Consider the following 25317-nt stretch of genomic DNA (forward strand, 5'->3'; position numbering starts at 1 on the left):
CACACTAATCAAAGCAACTTTTATGTGATCAAAGAAGGCCAATAAAGTCAATATCTAAAAATATATAATAAATTTATTGATGAAAATATATAATAAATATACTTTCAAAATGATCAATGAATCAATTGGTACAAAAAGCACAGACATAGTGAAAACACAGGTAATATGTGAAAGGAGATCTTCAATACGTGTAATGCCATGCACCACAGACATGGCTGGAACACCATTATCAGTATCTCTATATATACTCGTCTTGGTATGCCTCAATTTGTCTTCTCCTGATGAAACCTTAGGGTGAAAGTGCATTTTGTACTCCGTGCCTGTCCTTAACTGTCCGTTTGTAAAGACGTCCGACTTTTCAAGCGGACAGAAAAACCCGACGTAGGTTTTTTCCTGTCCGCTTGAAAAGTCGGACATCTTTACAAACAGACAGTTACGGAGTGCAAAAGAACGCACCCGATTGCCATTTAAATCAATGAAAAGTGTCACCGACACAGCTAGTGTCCGCTCCTAATGTCCGTGCGAGATTTTGTACGGACACTAGGAGCGGACACTACCTGTCGGACACTGACGGTAGTGTGAACGCCCCCATACTGACACCTTTTTATGCTAATAGCAAACACTGTCTGTCCCCTAGAGGACAGATAAGGGGATTAAAAGTAGCAATTGTAAACAGAGTAGAGATAAGGACATATAATAAATGTCCTTATTGCCACTCTGTTTACAATTTTCTACTTTTAATCCCCTTATCTGTTCCCTAGGGAATGGACAGTGGATGATACAATCAGTATGTGGATCAGTCCGTTTTTAGTCTCAAACTGAATTCAAACGGATGGATGGCATACTGATGTGTGAACCAAGCCTTAGTCACATATATATAGGCAGCCCAATCAGGGTTAACTCAGGGCATGTTCTAATCATTAGAAACAGATGATGAGCCTCACAAGTAAGTTCAACACAATAGTCCAGCAGACAGCTATTCAACTAGCTGAATAGTGAGCAAACAAGGAGACACAGAAAAAGGCAGAGGTGGAAATCCTGAAAGAAGCAATGTTATGTACTTGTGCAATCCGCAATCCTACTAATATTACAAATGTGAAAGTTTTGTGTTTGGATGTTTGTGTGTTTGGATGTTTGTTAGTCAATTACGCAAAAATCTCTGAACGGATTTGAATGAAATTTGGCACATAGATTGTAACCTCGATTAAAACGTAGGCTACTTTTTTATCCCGTTAAATTACATGGCTTCATGACTGTTATGAATTTATGTTCACATACTATATTACACTGCTGCATCTTATCTGAGATAGATACCAGACCTGGCTTTATCAGAGGCTATGTAAACACTCAGCTAATCTTCATTGGATTCTGTACATACATTTGCATATTATCTGATCTGCTCCAGACAGTGCTGACACACAGGATGAGAAAACACCTTTAATCGAAATTGGCAGTTTTCTGCTTTTAAACATGCCAGAAAAAAAGAAAATCTAATTTGTTGCAAAATTCTAAAACAACGACAGCTATGAATGTAGCCAGAAGTCAACAGAGTGTCCCAGTGAGCTGCTGAGATGCCAGAACACTCACGGGCACAGCGCAAGGAATGGGTTCAGTGGCAGGCCAGCTTAACAGCTGCTGAAACGCCAGAGCAGGCGGATTATCAACACCAACAACACGCTCATTATAAGGCTTCCCAGCGAGCTGCTGAGATGCCGGAACAATCACGGGCACAGCTCAAGGAACAAGTTTAGCTGCAGGACAGCTTTGCAGCTGCCAAATGCCAGAGAAGGCGGATCATCAACGCCAACAACACGCTCAGATGCCGGAACAATCACAGGCATAGCGTGAGGAACAAGTTCAGCAGCAAGACAGCTTAAGAGCTGCCGAAACACCGGAGCAGGCAAACCATCGACGGCAGCAATTTGCTGAATATAGGCGGATCATCCACACCAACAACACGCAGATGAAGTCGCAGGCAGAGACACACACGCAAACATACAAAATACATGAGTGCAAAACTGGGCAATTCTTATAGGGCCACTACACAAACAAAAAATAAAATATACCCGTGCAAAGCCGGGTCCACCTGCTAGTTAGTGATAAATGTATGTGCCTGGTAGCAGAGAGGTAACACCTGTAGAGCAGTGATGCACTATGTACCTAGATACTGCATCCAGTCTCCGGCCGCCAGTATTTTAACTTTTAAGTAAACAAAGATTCATTTCAGCCACTTTTAATTCCTGCCTGTGCGGTAACAGCAAAACCCAAGCTAGGAATTAATGAGTGTCACACTTACCCCAAAATGACAGCACTGGTACCTGGGAACTGGATTTGCCAATAGCCACACCTGGGTAGACAGTGTGTCACCACCTAAAAGAAACACCGTAAGGCTGGGACCCCATGTTGCAGAAACACAGCTTTTTTGTTGCAGATTATGCTGCATTTTTTTTCAACCAAATCCAAGAATGGCTACAAAAGGAATGGAAAATATAAAGCAAGCTTTTATACTTCTATTATCTGCTCAATCCACTCCTGGCTTTGGCCAAAAAAAACAAACAAATTGTGTAACAAAAAAAAAGCTGTGTTTTCACAACATGGGGCCTTAGCCTAAGGAAGGGGCCCACGTTGTGGAAATGCAGCTTTTTTGTTGCACGTTTTGCTGCCTTTTTCTGAGATTAAGCCAGGAGTGGATTGATCAGAAGGTAGAAGTATAAGAGCTTCCTTTATATTTCCCATTCCTTTTGTAGCCATTCTTGGCTTTGGTGCAAAAAAACCCAGCAAAATCTGCAAAAAAAATGCTGCATTTCTGTAACGTTAGGCCTCAGCCTTAGGCCTCCTGCACACAAATTTCACAGATGTGGTTTTCACTGACTTATACATTAATGGAATCCTATCATTGGATACCCTTTTTTTCTGACTAACACGTAGAAATAGCCTTAAGAAAGGCTATTCTTCTCCTACCTTTAGGGAGCCTTCCCACGGAGTAAACGCGCGTGTATTTTTGCAAAATACACGTGTAAAAATAAGACTCCCATTGACTTCAATGACATTTTACAGGTGTATTTTTAAAGGCGTATTTTTACACGTGTAAAAAATATCATTGAAGTCAATGGGATTCTTATTTTTACATGTGTATTTTTACACATGTATTTTGCAAAAATACACACGTGTTTACTCCGTGTGAAGGCTCGCTTAGATGTCTTCGGTAGAAATCCGGGTTTTCTTTGGTATGCAAATGAGTTCTCTCACAGCACTGGGGGTGGTCCCCAGTGCTCAAACAGCACTTGGGGCTTCTCCAATGCTGCAAGAGAAATCTCCAGCACCGCCTCCATCTTCGTCTGCAATGGCCTCTCTCCACGTCACCACATGCTGGAGGAGGCCTAAAGAAGATGCCAGGAACCACTTCACGTCCAGGAGAGGTGAGCATAACTGGACTCCCCAGGACAGAGCTGGCCTTTCTCATCAGCCTGTCAGGTCTATTTCTATCCCTGACTGGTATGCTACTCCCCCAGCAGGCCACTCCAAAGAATATGGCTGACACTACCACAGAGTTGAAAAATGCCCTAAGAAGTGCCCCCTGGGCTCCAAAGGCCCTCATCCTCCTGTGACCCTTTCTGTACAGTGCATCCAGGTGATCAGCCCAGTCCAGCTTATTATTGAGGAGCACACCCAGGTACTTATAGGTCTTGACTATCTCAATGCCCGTCCCCTGGATGTCCACTGGTTTTGGAGTATATCTCCACTTACTAAGGTCCACCACCATCTACTTGGTCTTCCCAGCATTAATTCTGAGGTAGTTCCCCTGCATCATTCCACAAAATCCTGGTTAAAGTCCCTGTGTTCTCTGTCGTCTTCGTTTGTGATGAGACCTACTACTGCAGAGTCATTGGAGTACTTTTGAAAGTAACAGTTAGATGAGTTGGACCTAATGTCAGCAGTGTACTGTGTGAAGAGGAAAGGTCAAGAACCGTACCTTGTGGTACCCCCGTACTACAGATCACAGTGTCAGACACACAGCCCTGGGCTCTCACATACTGAGGTTGGTTTGTGAGATAGTCTAGGATTCAGTTGGACAGGTGATGGTCCACTCCAACAAGGCCCAGCTGGTCTCTCAGTAGGCCTAGCTGAATGGTGTTAAACACACTGGAGAAATCAAAGAACATTATTTTCACAGTGTTCCCTGGTTTCTCCAGGTGAGAAAGAGCTTTGTGAAGAAGGTGGATGATGGCATCATCCACACCAATGCCTCGGTGATAGGTAAACTGGAGGGGGTCCATGGCAGAGCTTACCAGAGGTTGGAGATGTGCCAGAACCAGTCTCTCTAAGACCTTTGTCAAGTGGGATGTCAATGCTTACAGATCTGTAGCCATTGAGGTCGGTCAAATGAGGAGTCTTTGGAACTCGAACCACACAAGATGTTTTCCCACAGTTGTGGTACCATACTCTGCTTCAGGCTCATATTGTACATCTGTCTAATAACACCACACAGCTGGTCTCTGCACATTTTAATGACTTTTGAGCTTATTCCATTGGGTCCTCCAGCCTTATCTGTTTTTATCTTTCTGATTTCCCTACACACTTGAGACTCTGTGAAGATCAGATTGTAGCCAGATGGCAGCTGGGTGCAAAAGGAACTGGTTTGGTTTGAGCAAGGAGGTGGGGGTGGGGCCCTGGCGTGTATTTATGTGTTAATACATTTAAGTTTATGGTCATAAGGTGAAAAAAGGTGTTCAAGGGGTATGAATACTTTTGCAAGCCACTGTAACTGGCTAGTGTGTGGAATTCTGTGCGGTCATGCTCACACAGCACATTGGAGAAATTCTTCTTCCCCCCACCGCTATGATTTATCTGATCATCTGCCTGTAATTGATACAATCTAATTAAACTTTGTTCTACGTCTCCTCCTACTATTATTCTGTGGTTCTAATGCAACTGTTGAGATTGTTTTCCAGTAGAAAATGGAGCAACTGCTCTGGACTACGCGGTAATGTATAACATGTTTAATCCCTTGATTGACTAAATCAGTACAATGGCTCTTCTCCTCCTGGTAAAGAGCATTATATTCTGTTTGTGAAATCAGCATTGCAAAGTATCCATCTACCACTTACTATTTGCTGAAAGGCAGTCAATGGATGCCAGAAAGTTTGCTCAAGATGAATCAATTGCAAACTATTCAGTTTAGTTAAAAAAAAAAATAAATCAAACAATTTTGAATATTTGGGTCATATCTGGCTTACAACAATTTGATTTGCCCATCTCTAGTGGTGAACTTTGCTCATGAAATCTGTCATCATTATTAGTTAAAGATATGCAAATCTATTCTCCTGTACACCACCCTATAGAGGGCAGCATCCTTAACATCATGAACGACTCAGTTATAAAGTCTTTTAATCATGATGTGGATTTAATTGCCAAATCAGTATTTCTGTCCCAAAAGGAACAGATTCCCAGCTATGGACAGCGCTGTTTCGGCCTATTGGGCCATCCTCAGCATAGCGTAGGGATACTGATTGGCAGAGTGAGAGACTATAGACCAGGGTATGGGGGACACTCGTCCACATCAGGGAGAGTGTGTGCCTACATAGGCAGTACAGAGACTTACAAGTCATTCCTGCTCCGCTAGGGATTATAGGTAAAAAATATGCAAATCTATTCTCCTGGATGGAATTAGGAGGCACACACTCTCCCTGATGTGGACGAGTGCCCCCATACCCTGGTCTATAGTCTCTCACCATGCTAAATCAGTATCCCTACGCTATGCTGAGGATGGCCCAATAGGCCGAAACAGCGCTGTCCATAGCTGGGAATCTGTTCCTTTTGGGACAGAAATACTGATTTGGCAATTAAATCCACATCATGATTAAAAGACTTTATAACTGAGTCGTTCATGATGTCAAGGATGCTGCCCTCTATAGGGTGGTGTACAGAGTGCACTCTGTTCTCCTAATTCCATCCAGGAGAATAGATTTGCATATTTTTTACCCATAATCCCTAGCGGAGCAGGAATGATTTGTAAGTCTCCGTACTGGCTATGTAGGCACACACTCTCCCTGATGTGGACGAGTGTCCCCAAACCATTATTAGTTAGCCATTAAAAAGGTATCAACTACTGAAGACTATCAAGTTTTTTGTTTTTTTATATTTCAGACAATTTGGTGAAGTACAGGGCTGATAGCTCCATGTTGCACCATTGTATTCAACTGTATTAGCATCTTGAGGACACAGATAGAGTTGAAATAGGCATTTATTTATCACCTGGACCAGTGGGACAGGAACCACTGTACAGGACTGTCCTGAGATAGTCTCTATTACCATAGTGCCTGTTACAAGTGCATAGTTTGCCCTATGGTTTAAGCAGCCCTGTGTGGTTTACTCTAGATCATTCTAAACCTTCTAGTTTCTTTGTGCTTTAGCCCTGTTTGTAATTGTTTTGTCTGCTTCCTAAATTTGGGTATGCTTTCAAGAAGACACCCGCTGAAGCATTGCTGTCTGCTTTTCATTCTTAAGGGGAAAAAACCCACTCAAATATCACATTACATCCAAGATACAGGCTACACAGGGAATATAAAGGATATAAAAAGATTAAAGATAAGATGGTTTAAAAGATGAGGGGGATATACAGGGTATAAGACACCAAATACATCACAATACATGGTACAGAAGACATATGGTGGTTTGTGGCACTCACTTCTATGACATGCTTCTTACTAGACTTGTCCTTAGTGGCCCAGTTGAGTGATGCACCCTGTAATGTGACTGTGTGCTCCGGAACCGTGAGCAGAGACTGCCTCTAAATGAATGAAAATACAACAGAGACATATAATAATGTCATGAGGAATGGAGGCTCTCTAGACAGTAGAACAAATAAAGGGGTGGCATGGTGCTAGGCCCAAACTTGTAGATCTTGCATGAAGCATATGCTCTACTTATTTTATGAGCTTAGCACATCTACCACATTATTCACATTTTTCCATGTAAAAAAACATCTCTTAAATATATCTTTTATAATAAAACTTCTTATATAACATACATACAAGTCTCAATATAATAAACACCTCCCTGTATACTGTATTGCACTATACATTTTCTAAAAATAAAATAGTAGAAATCAATGCTTTATCAGTCCCTGTGGGAACAATTGGTAATTCCTCAGCTCTGTTTAAACAATACAACAAATAAACAATTTAACAACAACAGTGTTGTTGAGCCAGGGTTGCACCTCTAGTGAGGCGAGGTGAGGTGGACGCCTTGGGCAGCACTTTCTGGGGCGGCCACGGGACATTTATTTATTTACCTACCTAAACTATTCCAGAACAGGGCCGCTCTGAAAACAAACCGAGCAGCCCTATCCTGTGCTGGTACAGACATCTGCGGCTGAGCGCAGACGACGTCATCACGCTGCCTGTGCTCAGACGCAGATGTCTTTTGCTAGGTGAAGAGGAGGCAGCGCGGAAGCAGCAGCGCCAAGGGATCGCAAAGGTAGGTAAGTATACACTATTTTTTTTAATAGGCCGCTACCTGCTGGAGTATCCCCAGCAGGTAGCGGCCTATTTACCTACCTCCCCGGGCTTGCTAATGGCTGCCCACCTGTTTCCCTTCTGCTATAGGACATGGGTGGGGGGGCGGCCATGAGCAGGCCCGGACCCAGGCTGCGATCCCCAACTACTGCTATTATTATACTCAGGGGTCTTTTCAGCATAATAGAGTTGGGTGGGCAACTGTGGGGCATAATAGAGGTTGCAGGGTCCACTGTTGCCCTTGCAACTTCTATTATGACACACAAAGGCCCCCTGCGACCTCTATTATGCCTCACAGTGGCCCCCTGCAACCCCTATTATGCCCCACAGTATTTTGTGCCATTGTAAGGGGTCAAAGATACCTATGTTGCAAAATTTACAGAGTCAAGTTACAGTTGGAAGAAGTGATCATGGAATGGAAGAGCCTGGAAATGTGGGAAGATGTCTCCTATAAGTAACAAAATATTACTGCAATGCATTCAAGGGGGGGCGTCTTTTGATCATCCGCCTCAGACAGCAGAAAGACTAGGTTCACCACTGTGTGGAGCTTTACATAAGTATGCATACACATACATTGACATGCTCAAAGTAGGGAATACATAAGAAAGGACAGTCCCCACTGGATGAAAAGTGAAGACTGTGATTGATTCTGGAGTTACTAGGCCGCAAACTCCTTGAGAATGGATGGAAGAGGCCGGTTATTCAGTCCTGGTTGGCAAAAGGATCTGCAGTCCATAGGGTCAGGAGTTCTGAAGAGAAGGCATCGAAGCAAGGGTTGAGGTAGGTTGAGTGAAGCTCCAGTGCAAGTGGTAAGGTGAGTGGGCACTTCCTTCAAGGTAGGAGCAGCGACACACAGATAGCAAGGTGGGTGGGGGGGTTGATGGCATCAACAGGATCATAGAAGTTGAGGGAAAGTGGTGCAGCAGGGGATTTACACAGACAGACACAATACCTTGGGCATTGAGGCCAGGGAGTGTGCACACATTGATCCCATTACGCTAAACATTAGCACACTTTCATAATATATACCTTTATTATACAATAAACATATATAATATGTTCTATGTAGATTTAGAAAATATTAAGTTGACATTTATTATGTAGCATGTATAGTTTTAAGCAAAAGTTTTAGGCAGGTGTGGAAAAATACTGCAAAGTAAGCATTAAAAATAAAAGTGTTAACAGTTTTTCAATTAACACAGTTAAGTAAAATAGCAAGAGAGGAATCTAAATCAAATCAATACCAATTCTTAGCTTCTAAAACAGCATCAATTCCTCTTCATGTACTTGCCCACAATTTTTAAAGGAGATCAGCAGGCATATCATAGAAAACATTCTTGAAAACATCTTTCTCTACAACTAATTTCAATCAGACTCGATCTTGGGGTCGTGGGGGCCATAACACCACTCCTTGTACTTCATTACACTGAAGATAGTTATTAATAACATTGAAAGTGCATTTGAGGTTGAGATTCTACTGGAGAATAAAGTTCGACTTCTCTGATTGTACGAACTGCCTTCTGTTACAGCCAAATTTCAAGAGGAACCAGGAAACAGGCAAAACCTAGTGCTGCAGATGAAAAACATGTCATGCTTACTTCCCTTTGAAATCAGAAGATGTCCAGTAGCGCTACAAGTTCAGAACTGGCAGAAAAGAGTTGGACAAATCTACATCTACTTTTTGGAGAAGTCTGACCTGAAGTGGTCTATATGGAAGAACTGCAACTAAAAAGCTCAACCTTCTGAAGTGAAAACAAAGCCAAGGAACTCAATTGCGCACGAAAACATAGGAACTGGGTTACAGAGAAATAGCAGCTAGTGCTCTGGACTAATCAGTCAATATTCGGGGAGCAATAAAAATAATGAGTGTCTGTAGGCAAGTATGGTGATGTTCCTTGCAAGTTTATGACTGCATTTCAGCAAATTTAGCTGTAGATTTGATCTGAATTAATTCTGAGACACACAGTGAGATACTTATCCACAATGCAATACCATCAGGGAGACATCTGATTTTCTCCAAAATTCTGCAGCAGGGCAACAAGCCCGAACATACAGCTATAACCAATAAATACAGTGCTTTTCTCACCCTCCTCGGTTAGCGCTATATAGCAGTAGAGGGGTATGGAGCATACAGTAAAGAAAGGCATAAAAAAATAATAATACCTATACAATATATACTGGGTATTAACCGGTTAAGGACCAGGCCCAAAAGTATGTTAAAGACCAGGCCTCTTTTTTCAAAACTGACATGTGTCACTTTAAATGGCAATAACTTTGAGACGCTTTAACTTACACAAATGAATTTGAGATTGTTTTCTTGTAACACATTATACTTCATGTTAGTGGTAAACACTAATCAATATTTTTGCATTTATTTATAAAAAAAACTAGGAAATTTTATGGAAATTTGAAAAAAATTGCAATTTTCAAAATGTGAAATTATCTGCTTTTCAGGCAGATAGTCATACCATCCAAATACATGAATAAATATTATCTCCCATATCTCTGCTTTATATTGGCATCATATTTTGATTGTCTTTTAATTTATTTTGGACGTCACAAGGCTTACAAGTGTAACAGCAATTTTCCAGATTTACAAGAAAATTCTCCAAACCAATTTTTTAGGGACCACTTCAGTTCTGAAAGTAATTATAAAGGCCTGTATAATAGAAACCCCCATAAATTACCCCATTTTCAAAACTGCACCCCTCAAATTATTCAAAACAGCATTTGGGATGTTTGTTAACCCTTTAAGCATTTCATAAGAATAAAAATAATATGGCAGTGAAATTTAGACATTTCATTTTTTTTCACTAATACATTCATTTAGACCCAAAATTAACACATTCACAAAGGGTTAAAGGAGAAAATGCATCTGACAGTTTATTGTGCAATTTCTCCCGTGCACAGAAATACCCCACATGTGGGTGTAAACTGATTTTTGGGCACACGGCAGTGCATGGAAGGGAAGGAGCGACACTGGGTGTTTGAACAGCAGATTTTGCTGGAATAATTTTCAGCGCCATGCCTTATTTGCAGAGACCCTAGAGTACCAAAACAATGGAAACCCCCCCAAAAGTGACCCCATTTTAGAATCCACACCCCTCACAGAATTCATCAAGGGGTATAGTCAGCATTTAGACCCTACAGTTGTTTCACAGATTTTACTAACATTGGGATGTGTAAATGAAAAATTACTAAAATGTCACTTTATCTCCAAAGTTTTCATTTTCACAAGGGGTTAAAGGAGTAAAAGCCCCCCACAGTTTGTTAAACAATTTCTCCTGAACACGGCAATACCCCATATGTGGCTATAATCTGCTGTATGGGAACATGGCGGGGCTCAGAATGGAAGGAGCGCTATTTTGCTTTTGGATGGCAGATTTTGCTGGAATTATTTTTAGGTGCCATGTCGCATTAGCAGAGCCCCTAGAGAACCAATACAGTGGAAACCCCCTAAAAGTGACCCCATTTGGGAAACTACACCCCCCACAGAACATATTAAAGGGTACAGTGAGCATTTTGACCCTACAGCTGTTTCACAGATTTTATTAACATTGGGCCATGAAAATGAAAAATTACTTTTTTTCCAACAAACTGTCAATTTAGCCCCAAATTTTAAATTTTCACAAGAGGATAAAGGAGAAAAAGCTCCCTAAAGTTCGTTACACAAATTCTCCTGAACACAGAAATGCCCCATATGTGGTCATAATCTGCTGTATGGGAACATGGCGGGGCTCAGAATGGAAAGAGGGCTATTTGGCTTTTGGAGGGCAGATTTTGCTGGAATATTTTTCAGGTCCCATGTTGCATTTGCAGAGCCCCTAAAGTACCAATACAGTGGAAACCCCCTATAAGTGACCCCATTTTGGAAACTACACCCCTCATAGAATTTGTCTAGGGGTAGAGTGATTATTTTGGCCTCACAGGTGTTTCACAGATTTTATTAACATTGGGACGTGAAAATGAAAAATTACTTTTTTTCCCAATAAATCGTCCATTTAGCGCCATAGTTTTAATTTTGCAAATAGTTTAAGAATTAAAAGCCCCCCACAGTTTGTTACACAATTTCTTCTGAACACGGCAATACCCCATATGTGGCCATAATCTGCTGTATGGGTACATGGTGGGGCTCAGAATGGAAAGAGCGCTATTTGGATTTTGGAGGGCAGATGTTGCTGGAATAGTTTTCAGGGGCCATGTCGCATTTGCAGAGCCCCTAAAGTATCAATACAATGGAAACCCCTCAAAAGTGACCCCATTTTAGAAACTACACCTGTCAAGGAATGTATCAAGAGGTATTATCATTTTGAGCCTAAAATGCTTCCCAAAAATTTAATGTACAAAATGAAAATTGAAATTTTTAAAAATATGCCATTTCGGTGCCCAATACGTTGCACCCACTTTGTGTTGTCAGAGACCTGCACTCCTAAAACTATTAAGTGGGCCATCCCGGGGGTCAAAAAATTATATATGTGGGTGTAAACTGCTGCTTGGGCACACAGCAGGGCTCAGAAGGGAAGGACCACTGTGCGTTTTAGCTTTTGGGGTACAGATTTAGAGGGACTTTCTGGGTGCCATGTTGTTTTTGCAGAGCCCTGGAGGTGCCAGTAAACTGGAATTCACCAAGAAGTGACCCCATTTTGTAGGGGCAATTTTATGGTCTCTGCAAATGTGACATGGTGTCCAAAAACGAAGAATCTAAATCTGCACTCCAAAAGCACATATTGCTCCTTCACATCTGCGCCCTGCTGGGTACCCAAATAGCAGTGTATGCCCACATGTATGACACTGGTGTACCCCGGATAACGGACTTAATACCAATATGTGGGTAGAATCGGCTGTTTGGGCACAGCCGGGGACAGAAGGGAAGGAGCGCATTTTGGTTTTTGGAGCACAGTTTGGTTTTTGGACGTCATGCCACTTTTGCAAAGCCCCTGAATTGCCAATAAAGTGGAATCCGCAGACATGTCACCCTATTTTGGATACTACCCCACTGATGGGATTTATCAAGTGGTGTAGCGAGAATTTTTAACCCTTGAGTGTTGCATTTATTTAGTTTCCAGAAATGAAATCGCAACTGATAGAGAAGTTAAAAATGAAAATTTTACAGATTTGCCATTTCAGCGTGCAACATGTTGTGCCCGACTTATGTCAGCAGAGACACTCCAAAAACTGTTAAACGGGTATCCCAGGCACAACAGCTTTTAGAGCGTTCATCTCTGATACAAGGTGGACACAACATATTACGCACTGAAAGGACGTATTCCTGGAAAAATGGTCATTTTCACCTCTCACAATCCGCTTCGTATTCATTTATGGATAATAAGTTATAGCAACACTTGGGGGTTAAAAATGCTCTCTGTACCCCTGGAGAAATCCTTCAGGGGTGTAGTTTCCAAAATAACGTCTCATATCAGGGGATTCCACTTTACTAGCGTTTCAGCTCTACAAAAGTGTCATGGCATCCAAAAACCAAACCGTCTGTGCTCCAAAAACCAAATGACCCTTCTTCCCTTCTGTGTCCGGCTGTGCCCTAATATCAGTTTATACCCACATATGACATTACGTGCATTATCCGGGGTACACCAGTGTCATACATGTGTCATACATGTGTCATAAACTGCAGTTTGGACGTACAGCAGGGCGCAGAAGGGAAGGAGCGCTATGCGGCTTTTGTAGTACAGATTCAGATGTTTGGTATCTGGACGCCATGTCATGTTTGTAGAGCCTGTAAGGTACCAGAAAAGTGGATTCCATGGGGTACCAGGAGTGACCCCATTTTGAAAACTGCACCCCTCAAAGAATTTATCAGGGGGTGTAGTGAGTATTAGTATCCCGGACGTGACTGCACAGCGGATGGCGAAGAGGGAATATATAAGCTCTGCGGAGGACATTGCAAACACCAAATTCCCTACTATGTCCCAGTAGCTCCTATGATTGGGGGAGTCACTCTGGGGGTCACTCTGGGGGTCACTTCTGGTGTCTGTTCCCTCATAAGCTGTAAATCTGGGGTGTCCCCTGATATTCGCTTGCACAGCTTATATATTCCCTTCCTGACGCCGCCAGTTGTATTCTAATAATTTGGCGATTTTTGAGGGTTTTTGTCTTCACATTGTGAGATGCTATATTTTCTTTATTTTTCTGGTGACGCGGCCATATAAGGGCTTATTCTTTGCGGGATGAGATGCATTTCGTAATGACACCATTTTTGGGTGTCTACATCTTTATGAATACATTTTATTAACCCTTTTTTGCTGGATTTAAAAAAAAAAAAAATCAATCCTGGCATTGAGTTTTACTTTTTTAATTTTGCGCCATGCAGCGTACAGTATAAGTAACATGTTCCCTTTATTCTGCGGGTCGGTACGGTTACGGTGATACCTCATTTATATTATTTTTTTATGTGTTACTAGTTCTGCAGAGGAAAAACACATTTGGGGACATAAATCAATGTTTTTTGCATCGCATCTTCTAAGAGGCGTAACATTTTTATTTTTCGGTTGACAGTGTTGGTTGAGGGCTTATTTTTTGCGGGACAACCTGTGCTTTTTATTGGTACTGTTGTCGGATGCATATGACTTTTTGATCACTTTTTATAGCATATTTTGTATGGTGAGATGGCGAAAAATCATTACTTCCGGCGAGTTTTTTCCGTTTTTTTTTCCCGACGTTCACCGTGTACATTAAATATTATTTCAGTTTTATTGTACAGGTTGTTACGGACGCGGCGATACCAAATATGCATTGCTTTTTTTAATTTTTAGTGCTTTTTTTTATATAATTCATTTTGTATAGAAAAAAGGGATTTTTGGACTTTAGAACTTTATTACTTTTTTCATACACTTTTTTTTTTTTTAAAACTTTTTTTTTTTACTTTTTCATGTGTCCCTTTAGGACACTTGAATCAGTTGATGCTTTGATGAAAGCATCAGCTGATTCAGCACAGTAGCAGACAGGACACGAGCAGGACATGAGCCTGCTCGTGTCCTGTAAGCTGCAGAGGAAGTGAGACACATCGCTCACTTCCTCCACCGCCTGGCAGGATCACCAGGTATGTGGGGGCTCCGGTAGTCTGGGGTCACTGGCCAGACCCCAGACTACCTTCTACTGACATCGGCACCCCCCGATCTCGCCGCGGGGGGTGCCGATCACTTTCAAATATCGGCGGATCCCTTTCGATCGCGCCGTGATGTTTGACGGCGCGATCGAAAGGGTTAACACGTCCAGTCGGACTCAGTTCCGACTGGACGTTATGGAGGAAGGGGTTAGGTGTTAGTAACACCTAACCCCTGTCCCCCCCGCACCCCTCCCCCCGCCAGAAAGGTACCTAAAGGCCGGACGTATTTCGGCAATAGTCCGGTCTTTAGGTACCAGCACATGAGGCCGTAAATTTACGTACGGCGGTCCTCATGTGGTTAAAGGGGCTCTATCAGCAAAATCATGCTGATAGAGCCCCACATATGCGTGCATAGCCTTTAAAAAGGCTATTCAGGCACCTTAAAAGTTATATTAAACTACCCCCCGTTTTAAAATAATAACCTAAAAAAGAATGTGCTCTACTTACGGATCGTGCATGCTGGGCAGGCATTCAGGGTGTGTCTTCATCTTCTTCCCCGCCTCTTCTTCCTCCGGTCCCGTCTTCCTCCAGCGATCGCGAACGGACAGTGATAGCCTGGGCGCATGCGCAGTAGCTGTAGTAGAAGCCGCATGCTACTGCGCATGCGCCCAGGCCGTTTTTTTATATCAGTGTCCGCGAGCGCCGGAGGAGGACGGGACCCGAAGACATCAGAGGAAGAAGAGGCGGGGAAGAAGATGAAGACACACCCTGAATGCCCGCCCAGGGTGCACGTTCCGTAAGTAGATCAGATTCTTTTTTAGGTTATTATTTTAAAACGGGGGGGTAGTTTAATATAACTTTTACGGTGCCTGAATAGCCTTTTTAAAGGCTATGCACGCATATGTGGGGCTCTATCAGCATGATTTTGCTGATAGAGCCCCTTTAACTAAGAACTATCTTCAGCATACATTCTTTGAAAACTGTGTGCAAGTGTACCTAGATGAAATAATTCTGTTTTGAACTAAGGGGAATGTGAGAAGGTGACAGGCACGGTGCTAGAATCTCGCTATATCTCCCCTAGGTTTTATCTTATATGTGGTCCAGTGCAGATCTTGAGTAGTCCTCCACTCCAAGTGTGAGTCATTGGCTCATTACTGGGCCAGAAAAATGCTGAAGATTCTGTACTCCAATACAGATCCAGGGAGTGAAAGGAGGTGTATGGGTCTGTCCAGTATCCCTAGGTCCTGAGACAAAGTTGTTCTTGTTTTGTTCACGTGGCTGGCAGTAAGCCACATGTATAGTTAGGTTAACATTACTGTTTAGTTAGTCGCTCAGACAAGCAGGATTTTATTTTGTGTTTGCCTGAAGTTAAGGCTGGCAAACCCAATACACACATATATACACACATACACACCATTTGTCCCAAGAGGTTAGTTCATACCTATCTAAAGAATATCACTGAATATTCCTGCAAGTTTCATAGTTTATTGTTCGATCAAATTTACACCCAGCAATGATTTATAATATATACATGATTTTAAAAAAGAAAACAGACAACAGAGGAATATAATAAAGAGGAGCTGTGTGTCCTCAAGGCAGACTGAACATGGGGTAACGCACTCCTTGGAATTTTGTGGACATGACTGAAGCATCAAACTAAGTACCTGCTTGTTACAATACACAGAGGAATATGCCGCCCAGTGTACACAAGTGAATGCCCCAGCATTTATTCAGCACTACTGTGTATGACCATACACTTACACAGATTCTTAACCCCTTAACGACCCATGAGGTAATAATACCTCATGGATGTATACAGTTCCCGCTTCTCAGTGCGGGCGTAAATGGGGCGGGTGTTAGGGCTCGTACACATCTGCGCCCGGGACTCCGTTATGCAGGTTTCCGTTTCCTGCTCAAAACTGGGCAGGAGACGGAAACCTGCAGGTATCTTTCAAACCCATTCATTTGAATGGGTTTGAAAAGTGTCCGGCCGTGAGCGCCAGTGAGTGTTTTATGCTCTCCGCGGCAAAATGTTTTTTTTAAACCAAACACAGAGTCGGACATGCAGTACTCTGTGTCCGGTTTTTTTTTAAAAAAACGGTTTTGCCACGCAGAGCATAAAACTGTACAATCTGTACAATAAAACTGAAACAATAATTAATGTACTCAGTGAACGACGGGAAAAAAAAAATGGAAAAACCCCGCCTGAAGTAGTGATTTTTCGACATCTTACCTTACAAAATATGCTATAAAAAGTGATCAAAAAGGCATATGCACTCCACAACAGTACCAATAAAAAGCACAGGTTTTCCCACAAAAAATAAGCCCTCAACCAATACTGTCAACTGAAAAATAAAAATGTTACGCCTCTCAGAAAACGGCGATGCAAAAAACATTGATTTATGTCCCCAAATGTGTTTTTGTTCTGCAGAATTAGTATTGCATAAAAAATAATATAAATGAGCAATTGCCGTAATTGTACCGAGCCGCAGAATAAAGGTCAAATGTTACTTATACTGTACACTGCATGGCGAAAAATTTAAAAGGTAAAATGCAATGACAGAATTGATTTTTTATTTTTTTTATTTTATTTTTTTAAATCCAGCAAAAAAAGAGTTAATAAAATGTATTCAATTAGTTGTAGGCACCCAAAAATGGTGTTATTACAAAATGCATCTCGTTCCACAAACAACAAGCCCTTATATGGCCACGGCACCAGAAAAATAAAGAAAATATAGCATCTAGAAATGTGAAGACAACCCCCCCCAAAATCGCCAAATTATTAGAATACGGCAGGAAGGGAATATATAAGCTGTGTGAGCGTATATCACCGGACACCCCAGTTTTACAGCTTATGAGCAAAAATATACCAGAAGTGACCCCCAGAGTGACTCCCCCAGTCAGAGGAGCTACTGGGACATAGTAGGGAATTTGGTGTTTGCAATGTACTCCGCACAGCTTACATATTCCCTCTTCACCATCCACTGTGCAGTCACGTTTGGGATACTAATATTCACTACACCCCCTGATAAATTCTTTGAGGGGTGCAGTTTTCAAAGTGAGGTCACACCTTTGGGGAATCCACTTTTCTGGTACCTTACAGGCTCTACAAACATGACATGGCGTCCATATACCAAACATCTGAATCTGTACTCCAAAAGCCGTATAGCGCTCCTTCCCTCCTGCGCCCTACTGTGCGCCCAAACTGCAGTTTACACCCACATATATAATTTTTTGCCCCTCGGGATGACCCCTTAATAGTTTTAGGAGTGCAGGTCTCTGACAACACAAAGTGAGTGCAACATATTGGGCACTGACATGGCATATTTCTTTAAAAATTAAAATTTTCATTTTGTACATTATTTTTTTGGGAAGCATTTTTAGTCTCAAAATGATAATACCCCTTGATACATTAATTGATGGGTGTAGTTTCTACAATGGGGTCACTTTTGAGGGTTTTTTTTTTATTGTAATGATACTTTAGGGGCTCTGCAAATGCGACATGGCACCTGAAAACTTTACCAGCCCTCCAAAAGCCAAATAGCGCTCTTTCCATTCTGAGCCCCACCATGTACCCATATAGCAGATTATGGCCACATATAGGGTATTGCCGTGTTCAGAAGTAATTGTGTAACAAACTGTGGTGTGTTTTTAATTCTTTAACTACTTGCAAAAATTAAAAATATGGCGCTACATGGACGATTTATTGGAAAAAAGTAATTTTTCATTTTTACGTCCCAATGTTAATAAAATCTGTGAAACAGCTGTGAGGCCAAAATGCTCACTCTATCCCTAGATAAATTGTATGAAGGGTGTAGTTTCCAAAATGGGGTCACTTTTAGGGGGTTTCCACCATTGTGGTACTCTAGGGGCTCTGTAAATGTGACATGCCACCTGAAAAATATTCCAGCAATATCCACCCTCCAAAAGCCAAATGAAGCTCTTTCCATTCTGAGCCCCTCCATATTCCCATACAGCAGATTATGACCACAAATGGGGTATTTCCGTGTTCAGAAGAAATTGTTTAACAAACTGTGGAGTGTTTTTTCTCCTTTAACCCTTTGTGAAAATCAAAACATTTTTGGGGATAAAGTGACATTTTAGTCATTTTTCATTTACACATGCCAATGTTAGCAAAATCTGTGAAACAGCTGTAGGGTCAAAATGCTCACTATACCCCTTGATGAATTCTGTGAGGGGTGTAGTTTCTAAAATGGGGTCACTTTGATGGGGTTTCCATTGTTTTGGTACTTTGGGGGCTCTGCAAATGAGACATGGTGCATTAAAACTATTACATCAAAATCTGCCATTCAAACACCCTGTGTCACTCCTTCTCTTCCATGCACTGCTGTGTGCCCAAAAATCAGTTTACACCCACTTGTGGGGTATTTCTGTGCTTGGAAGAAATTGCACGATAAACGGTCAGATGCATTTTCTACTTTAACCCTTTGTGAATGTGTTAATTTTAGGGCTAAATGAATGTATTAGTGATAAAAAATGATATGTCTAAATTTCACCTCCATATTATTTTTATTCTTATGAAATGCTTAAAGCTTTAACAAACATCCCAAATGCTGTTTTGAATAATTTGAGGGGTGCAGTTTTGAAAATGGGGTGATTTTGGGAGGAGGGGGTTCTATTATATAAGCCTTTATAATTCCTTTCAGAACTGAAGCGGTCCCTAAAAAAATTATTTTGGGGGATTTTCTTGTAAATCTGGAAAATAGCTGTTACACTTGTAAGCCTTCTAACATCCAAAATAAAATAAAATACAATAAAAAGATGATGCCATTATAAAGCAGAGATATGGGAGATAGTATTTATTTATGTATTTGGGTGGTATGACTATCTGCCTGAAAAGCAGAGAATTTCACATTTTGAAAATAGCTATTTTTTCCAAATTTCCATGAAATCTAGTTTTTTTAATAAATAAATACAAAAATATTGATTAATGTTTACCACTAACATGAAGTATAATGTGTTACGTAAAAACAATCTCAAAATCACTTGTGTAAGTTAAAGTGTCTCAAAGTTATTGCCATTTAAAGTGACACGTCAGTTTTGAAAAAAAGAGGCCTGTTCCTTAACGCATTTTTTGGCTGTGTCCTTATGGGGTTTTTAAAGGGGTTTTCTGAGAATTTTTTTTTTTTTTTAAAAAAAGGTCTATTACTTCTATTAATGGGTTAAAAACTGCACCCAAATGCCTGTAGCAGTGTTTTGAGTGATTTCTGATAGCAGCACCTGAGATCTTCTGCATTTGTTTACTTTGTGTAGCTTCCTGTGTTTCTAGTTAGGCCCCCCACACACACACTACTGGCCTTTCCCAACTAACACAGTCCACTCCCCAACCTTTTCCCTCTCCCCCTAACTCCACCATACTTACCTGTCTTTCTGTCTTCTCCTCTTCTTGACGTCTGCCTGGACCGGAGGAGATTCTGACTCTGTCTCTGTTTCACTGCCTGGAGTCGGGCCAGACATCACTTTCGGAAGTGACGTTGTGGCTCAGCTCCAGACTAGAAGCAAGAGAAGCTAGGCAAGTATTGTGTGCCAGCTTCCCAGGCACTATTGCGCGTACACACAGAAGAAGAGGAGGCGGCCTTCCCTAGATGACACGTCAGGCCCAGATACAGAGGAGATGGTAAATACAATGGGGATGGGGGGCGAGGCCTTTACACTGATGTAACGGGTCAGGATATGGATTATACCAATGACCCGTTACTTCGGCAGAAAGGTAAAAAGGTCTAATATATGTAGGTCACATAATCTACATATATTAGTCAAAAATTATAGAATATGGAATAAATAGATATATTAGAAAGTTGGAGGGGGACATGGGAGACTTAGAAATGGTTAATTTATACTGGACAACCCCTTTAAGTTGCTAAATGTGTCAACCACTGCATAACCATTATACAATAATAGCCTGTCTGTATAATCTACATCCCCCAAATAAACTACATCTCTCTTCTATAATCATTATAGAGTAAGTATATATGTCGCACATATAATCTACATCTTGCCAAAATATAGCTGTATGAATGCCTCTATACTAACAACCTCACCAGGCTATTGGATGAGAGATGTTTTGTATCCTTGAAGAATGTCAATATTCCTCCTTCCAGCACTGTCCAGGATGATCCCCAGTTCTTTCTGTTCAAGAAAAGAAAATGGTCACTTAGATATAAATTAATAGATAAAGTGAGGCATAACTGTATTAGCACATATGAGGTAAAAAAAAAATTGCACTTCCGATAGCCTTTTTTCACAGTTTTGAGATGGACAAATCAAACCTAAATTGCAACATTAAATCATCCAACCCCCCCCCCCCCCCCCCCCATATCTATATATTTTTTTTAAAGTAGACACCTGCAGCATTGTCAGAATGCCACTTGGTACGGTATGCGAACAGGCACTTTCATGCAATTTTGATTTAAAGTGAATGATTTATTTAAAAGTATATTAGTTGGTAAAAGTGGAAACCAATCAAAAAATTATATGCACTAAACCTCCTAAAAATAAGAGTTCAACATGTGCAGAGTTCATACATATCACTAAGGCCTACACCCACATGCATGTTTCTTCAGAAAATCACCAGAACAAGAAGGAACAAAAATGTACTTTGAAGGTGGAAATGTAAAAAAAAGTATCATCCTATAAAATGTAGGGATTATACATTGTAGAAAGCAAGTGAACCCCTAAACCCTATATATTTTTTGAAAAGTAAAGAAGCTGAAGATTACATATGTCTCAATGCATATGTATCAACAGCCACATCCACCTTGCAACTTTGTGACAAACACAAATAATGTTTTGAAAAATGCACTAAAACACATATTTGCATCTAAAATTCATGTTCAATCTCACATTCATATACAAATTGAGAATTCATATACAAAAAGAGAATTTTTAGGTCTGGGGGCAGTGCAGAAACAGCTAAGACAATTGATCAGAGAAGGGAAAACCAACTACAGGCAGAAGATGGAACTACAGATGGGGGAGGGTAGAATCTCGGAGGTGTGGAATAGCCTTAAGGCAATATCAGGACACAAGGAAAAGACAGGGCATCGAACAGTAGGGGACAGGAAGTGGCTTAACGAGCTTAATCTATTCTTCAATAGATTCGACTCCAAGTCAATGCTCTCTCCACCAGCATGTCAGTCAACCCCCCTCTCCTCACACACCAAGACCCAACCCCCACCGACCTGCGGTCAACTGCAATCTGACTATCTGATCCTGCAGGAGTCTATGGTGTGTCGGGAAATGAAGAAGATTAAAGCAGACAGAGCTGGAGGACCTGATGGTATAAGCGTGCCTGTAGCCACCTTTTTTGGTGCTGTGCTTGCCTCCAGATCTACGCTGCTTTCCTCGCTAGACATCACCCCTTCCCAGGTCGGGTTGGTCGCCTTGTTGTCCACCACCTCCTCTTCCAATTCCTCAATCTGTTCCTCCTCCTGCACACCACACATGACAACAGCCTGCCCTGATGGCAACTGTGTTTCATCATCATCACTGATGACGGGTTGCGGGTCTACAACCACAAAATCGCCAGGAGATGGCGGATGCTCCAGTGTTTGGGCATCAAGACACAGAAAGTCATCTGTTAGCTCCTGGGATTTGGGAAGTGGTTGAACAGAGTGCAAGATGGCAAAAGGACCCGAAAACAGATCCTGGGAGGGGGCAAAGGTGGGATGACTCTGCTGGGAAGATTGGGCATGGAAGACGACTGGAGGTAGTGGCTGACTGGCTGGTGGAAAAGCTGCTGGAAGCGTTATCAGCTAGCCACTGCAACACCTGTTCCTGGTGCTCAGGCCTGGTCAATGTTGTACCCTGCACTCTGCTTAATGTAGCCATCAAGCCAGGAATTGTGGAGAAGTGCGTTGCTGGCTGCCCCTCACCAGTAGCCATTGGATGCGCTGTAGCTTGACCGCAACCTTGCTCCCCAGCTGCATTTCCATGCCCCCAGCCTCGTCCCCATCCCTTTGCGCTAGCCTTGCACATTTTGAGATGTATACAAATGTTAATTTTTTTTTTGTATATATTTGCAGGAATAAGTGAGTGAGTGAGTTCACAAACTGATGGATTGTATACTTTTATTTTTGTATACACAGACGGTAGATATATTGGGCGTATATACTGCCGTATATACCGGATGACAGTATACAGCTTTCTTCTCACCCCTATGGGACAGGTATATAGTGTATACCAGTGGTGGAGAATTTGAGCCCTAAAAAGGGCTTTTGTGAAATTTCTGGAGATTAGTATATACACTCACCGGCCACTTTATTAGGTACACCATGCTAGTAACGGGTTGGACCCCCTTTTGCCTTCAGAGCTGCCTCAATTCTTCGTGGCATAGATTCAACAAGGTGCTGGAAGCATTCCTCAGAGATTTTGGTCCATATTGACATGATGGCATCACACAGTTGCCGCAGATTTGTCGGCTGCACATCCATGATGCGAATCTCCCGTTCCACCACATCCCAAAGATGCTCTATTGGATTGAGATCTGGTGACTGTGGAGGCCATTGGAGTACAGTGAACTCATTGTCATGTTCAAGAAACCAGTCTGAGATGATTCCAGCTTTATGACATGGCGCATTATCCTGCTGAAAGTAGCCATCAGATGTTGGGTACATTGTGGTCATAAAGGGATGGACATGGTCAGCAACAATACTCAGGTAGGCTTTGGCGTTGCAACGATGCTCAATTGGTACCAAGGGGCCCAAAGAGTGCCAAGAAAATATTCCCCACACCATGACACCACCACCACCAGCCTGAACCGTTGATACAAGGCAGGATGGATCCATGCTTTCATGTTGTTGACGCCAAATTCTGACCCTACCATCCGAATGTCGCAGCAGAAATTGAGACTCATCAGACCAGGCAACATTTTTCCAATCTTCAATTGTCCAATTTCGATGAGCTTGTGCAAATTGTAGCCTCAGTTTCCTGTTCTTAGCTGAAAGGAGTGGCACCCGGTGTGGTCTTCTGCTGCTGTAGCCCATCTGCCTCAAAGTTCGACGTACTGTGCGTTCAGAGATGCTCTTCTGGCTACCTTGGTTGTAACGGGTGGCTATTTGAGTCACTGTTGCCTTTCTATGAGCTCGAACCAGTCTGGCCATTCTCCTCTGACCTCTGGCATCAACAACGCATTTCCGCCCACAGAACTGCCGCTCACTGGATTTTTTTTCTTTTTCGGACCATTCTCTGTAAACCCTAGAGATGGTTGTGCGTGAAAATCCCAGTAGATCAGCAGTTTCTGAAATACTCAGACCAGCCCTTCTGGCACCAACAACCATGCCACGTTCAAAGACACTCAAATCACCTTTCTTCCCCATACTGATGCTCGGTTTGAACTGCAGGAGATTGTCTTGACCATGTCTACATGCCTAAATGCACTGAGTTGCCGCTATGTGATTGGCTGATTAGAAATTAAGTGTTAACGAGCAGTTGGACAGGTGTACCTAATAAAGTGGCCGGTGAGTGTATACTAGTGGTGTATATACTGTACACTGTTGAAGTAGTTTAGCTCTGAAAAGAGCTGTTGGTTTTAATTTTTCCTACCTATCCAAACCTAAATCCTCTCTAGCCCTCAGCACAACGTCTCTCCCTACCCAACTCCAAACCGCATCTGACACGAATATGGCTGACACTATTCTTATAAAATCGGAGGTCCCATGATTTCGCCAGCCAATGACTTTTTCCTATTTTTTTCCGATGCCTACATTTTCCTGCTTCTTGTCCCAACTTTCCTGCACAGTTATTGGTGCAAAAAAAGCGCCAGGGAAGGTGGGAGGGAATACAAATTTTTACTGCATTTACCGCTTGGTATTCGATCGGAATCAAATATCTCGAATACTGTAATATTCGATCGAATACCTACTCGATCGAACGGTATTCGTTCATCTCTAAGGGAGCGTTTACACTACCGTCAGTGTCCGACAGGTAGTGTCCGCTCCTAGTGTCCGTTCAAAATCTGGCACGGACATTAGGAGCGGACACTAGCTGTGTCCGTGACACTTTTAATTCATTTAAATGTTGATCGGGTGCGACTTTTGCACTCCGTGCCTGTCCTTCACTGTTCGTTTGTAAAGATGTCCGACTTTTCAAGTCGACAGAAAAACCTGACATGTAGGTTTTTTCTGTCCGCTTGAAAAGTCTCTCATTCATCCACCAAGCAGAAGATGTGTTATGTGTTCATTGTTAACTCCTTCCCGTCACAGGCATTTTTTTATTTTCATTTTTGACTCCCCCTTCTAAATGCCATAACTTTTTTTTATTTTTCTGCTCTCAGAGCCATATGAAGTCTTAATATTTGCAGGACAAATTTTTCTTCATGATGCTACCATTAATTATTCTGAACAAACTACTGGGATCTGGAAAGAAATTCAGAACGGGGTGGATTTGAAGAAAAAGTGCATTTGTGAGACTTTCTTACAGGCTTTGTTTTATGGTGTTCACTGTGCAGCCAAAATGAGAGGTTATCTGTAGTCTATGTTTCAGTATGATTCCGGGGATACCAAATTTATATGGTTTTATTTACATTTGAACCTCTAAAAAAAATCCAAAAATTTATTTTTCTAAAAGTTGCCATAATCTGATACTTGTAACTTTTTTATACTTCCGTTTAGGGGGATGCATAGGGTGTCTTTTTTTTTTATCTGTGGGACCAGGTGAATTTTTTAGTTATACCATTTTGGGCAATTGCTATTGCTTTGATCACTTTTTATTAAAAATTTT

General features: G+C 41.8%; 1 protein-coding gene across 1 annotated transcript in view; it reads right to left on the minus strand.

Moving 5' to 3' along the window:
• ARHGAP27 (Rho GTPase activating protein 27) overlaps positions 1-25317 on the minus strand; it is a 117731-nt gene that overhangs the window by 56370 nt on the left and 36044 nt on the right. The window contains exons 6-7 of the mRNA XM_075276796.1: positions 20640-20727; positions 6689-6790 (exon numbers count right to left, since the gene is read on the minus strand). Of these exons, the coding sequence (XP_075132897.1) occupies positions 6689-6790; positions 20640-20727 (190 nt within the window). The remainder of the gene's footprint in view (positions 1-6688; positions 6791-20639; positions 20728-25317) is intronic.

This window comes from Leptodactylus fuscus, chromosome 6, assembly GCF_031893055.1.
Source record: "Leptodactylus fuscus isolate aLepFus1 chromosome 6, aLepFus1.hap2, whole genome shotgun sequence".
In the NCBI taxonomy this organism is placed as follows: Eukaryota; Metazoa; Chordata; class Amphibia; order Anura; family Leptodactylidae; genus Leptodactylus; species Leptodactylus fuscus.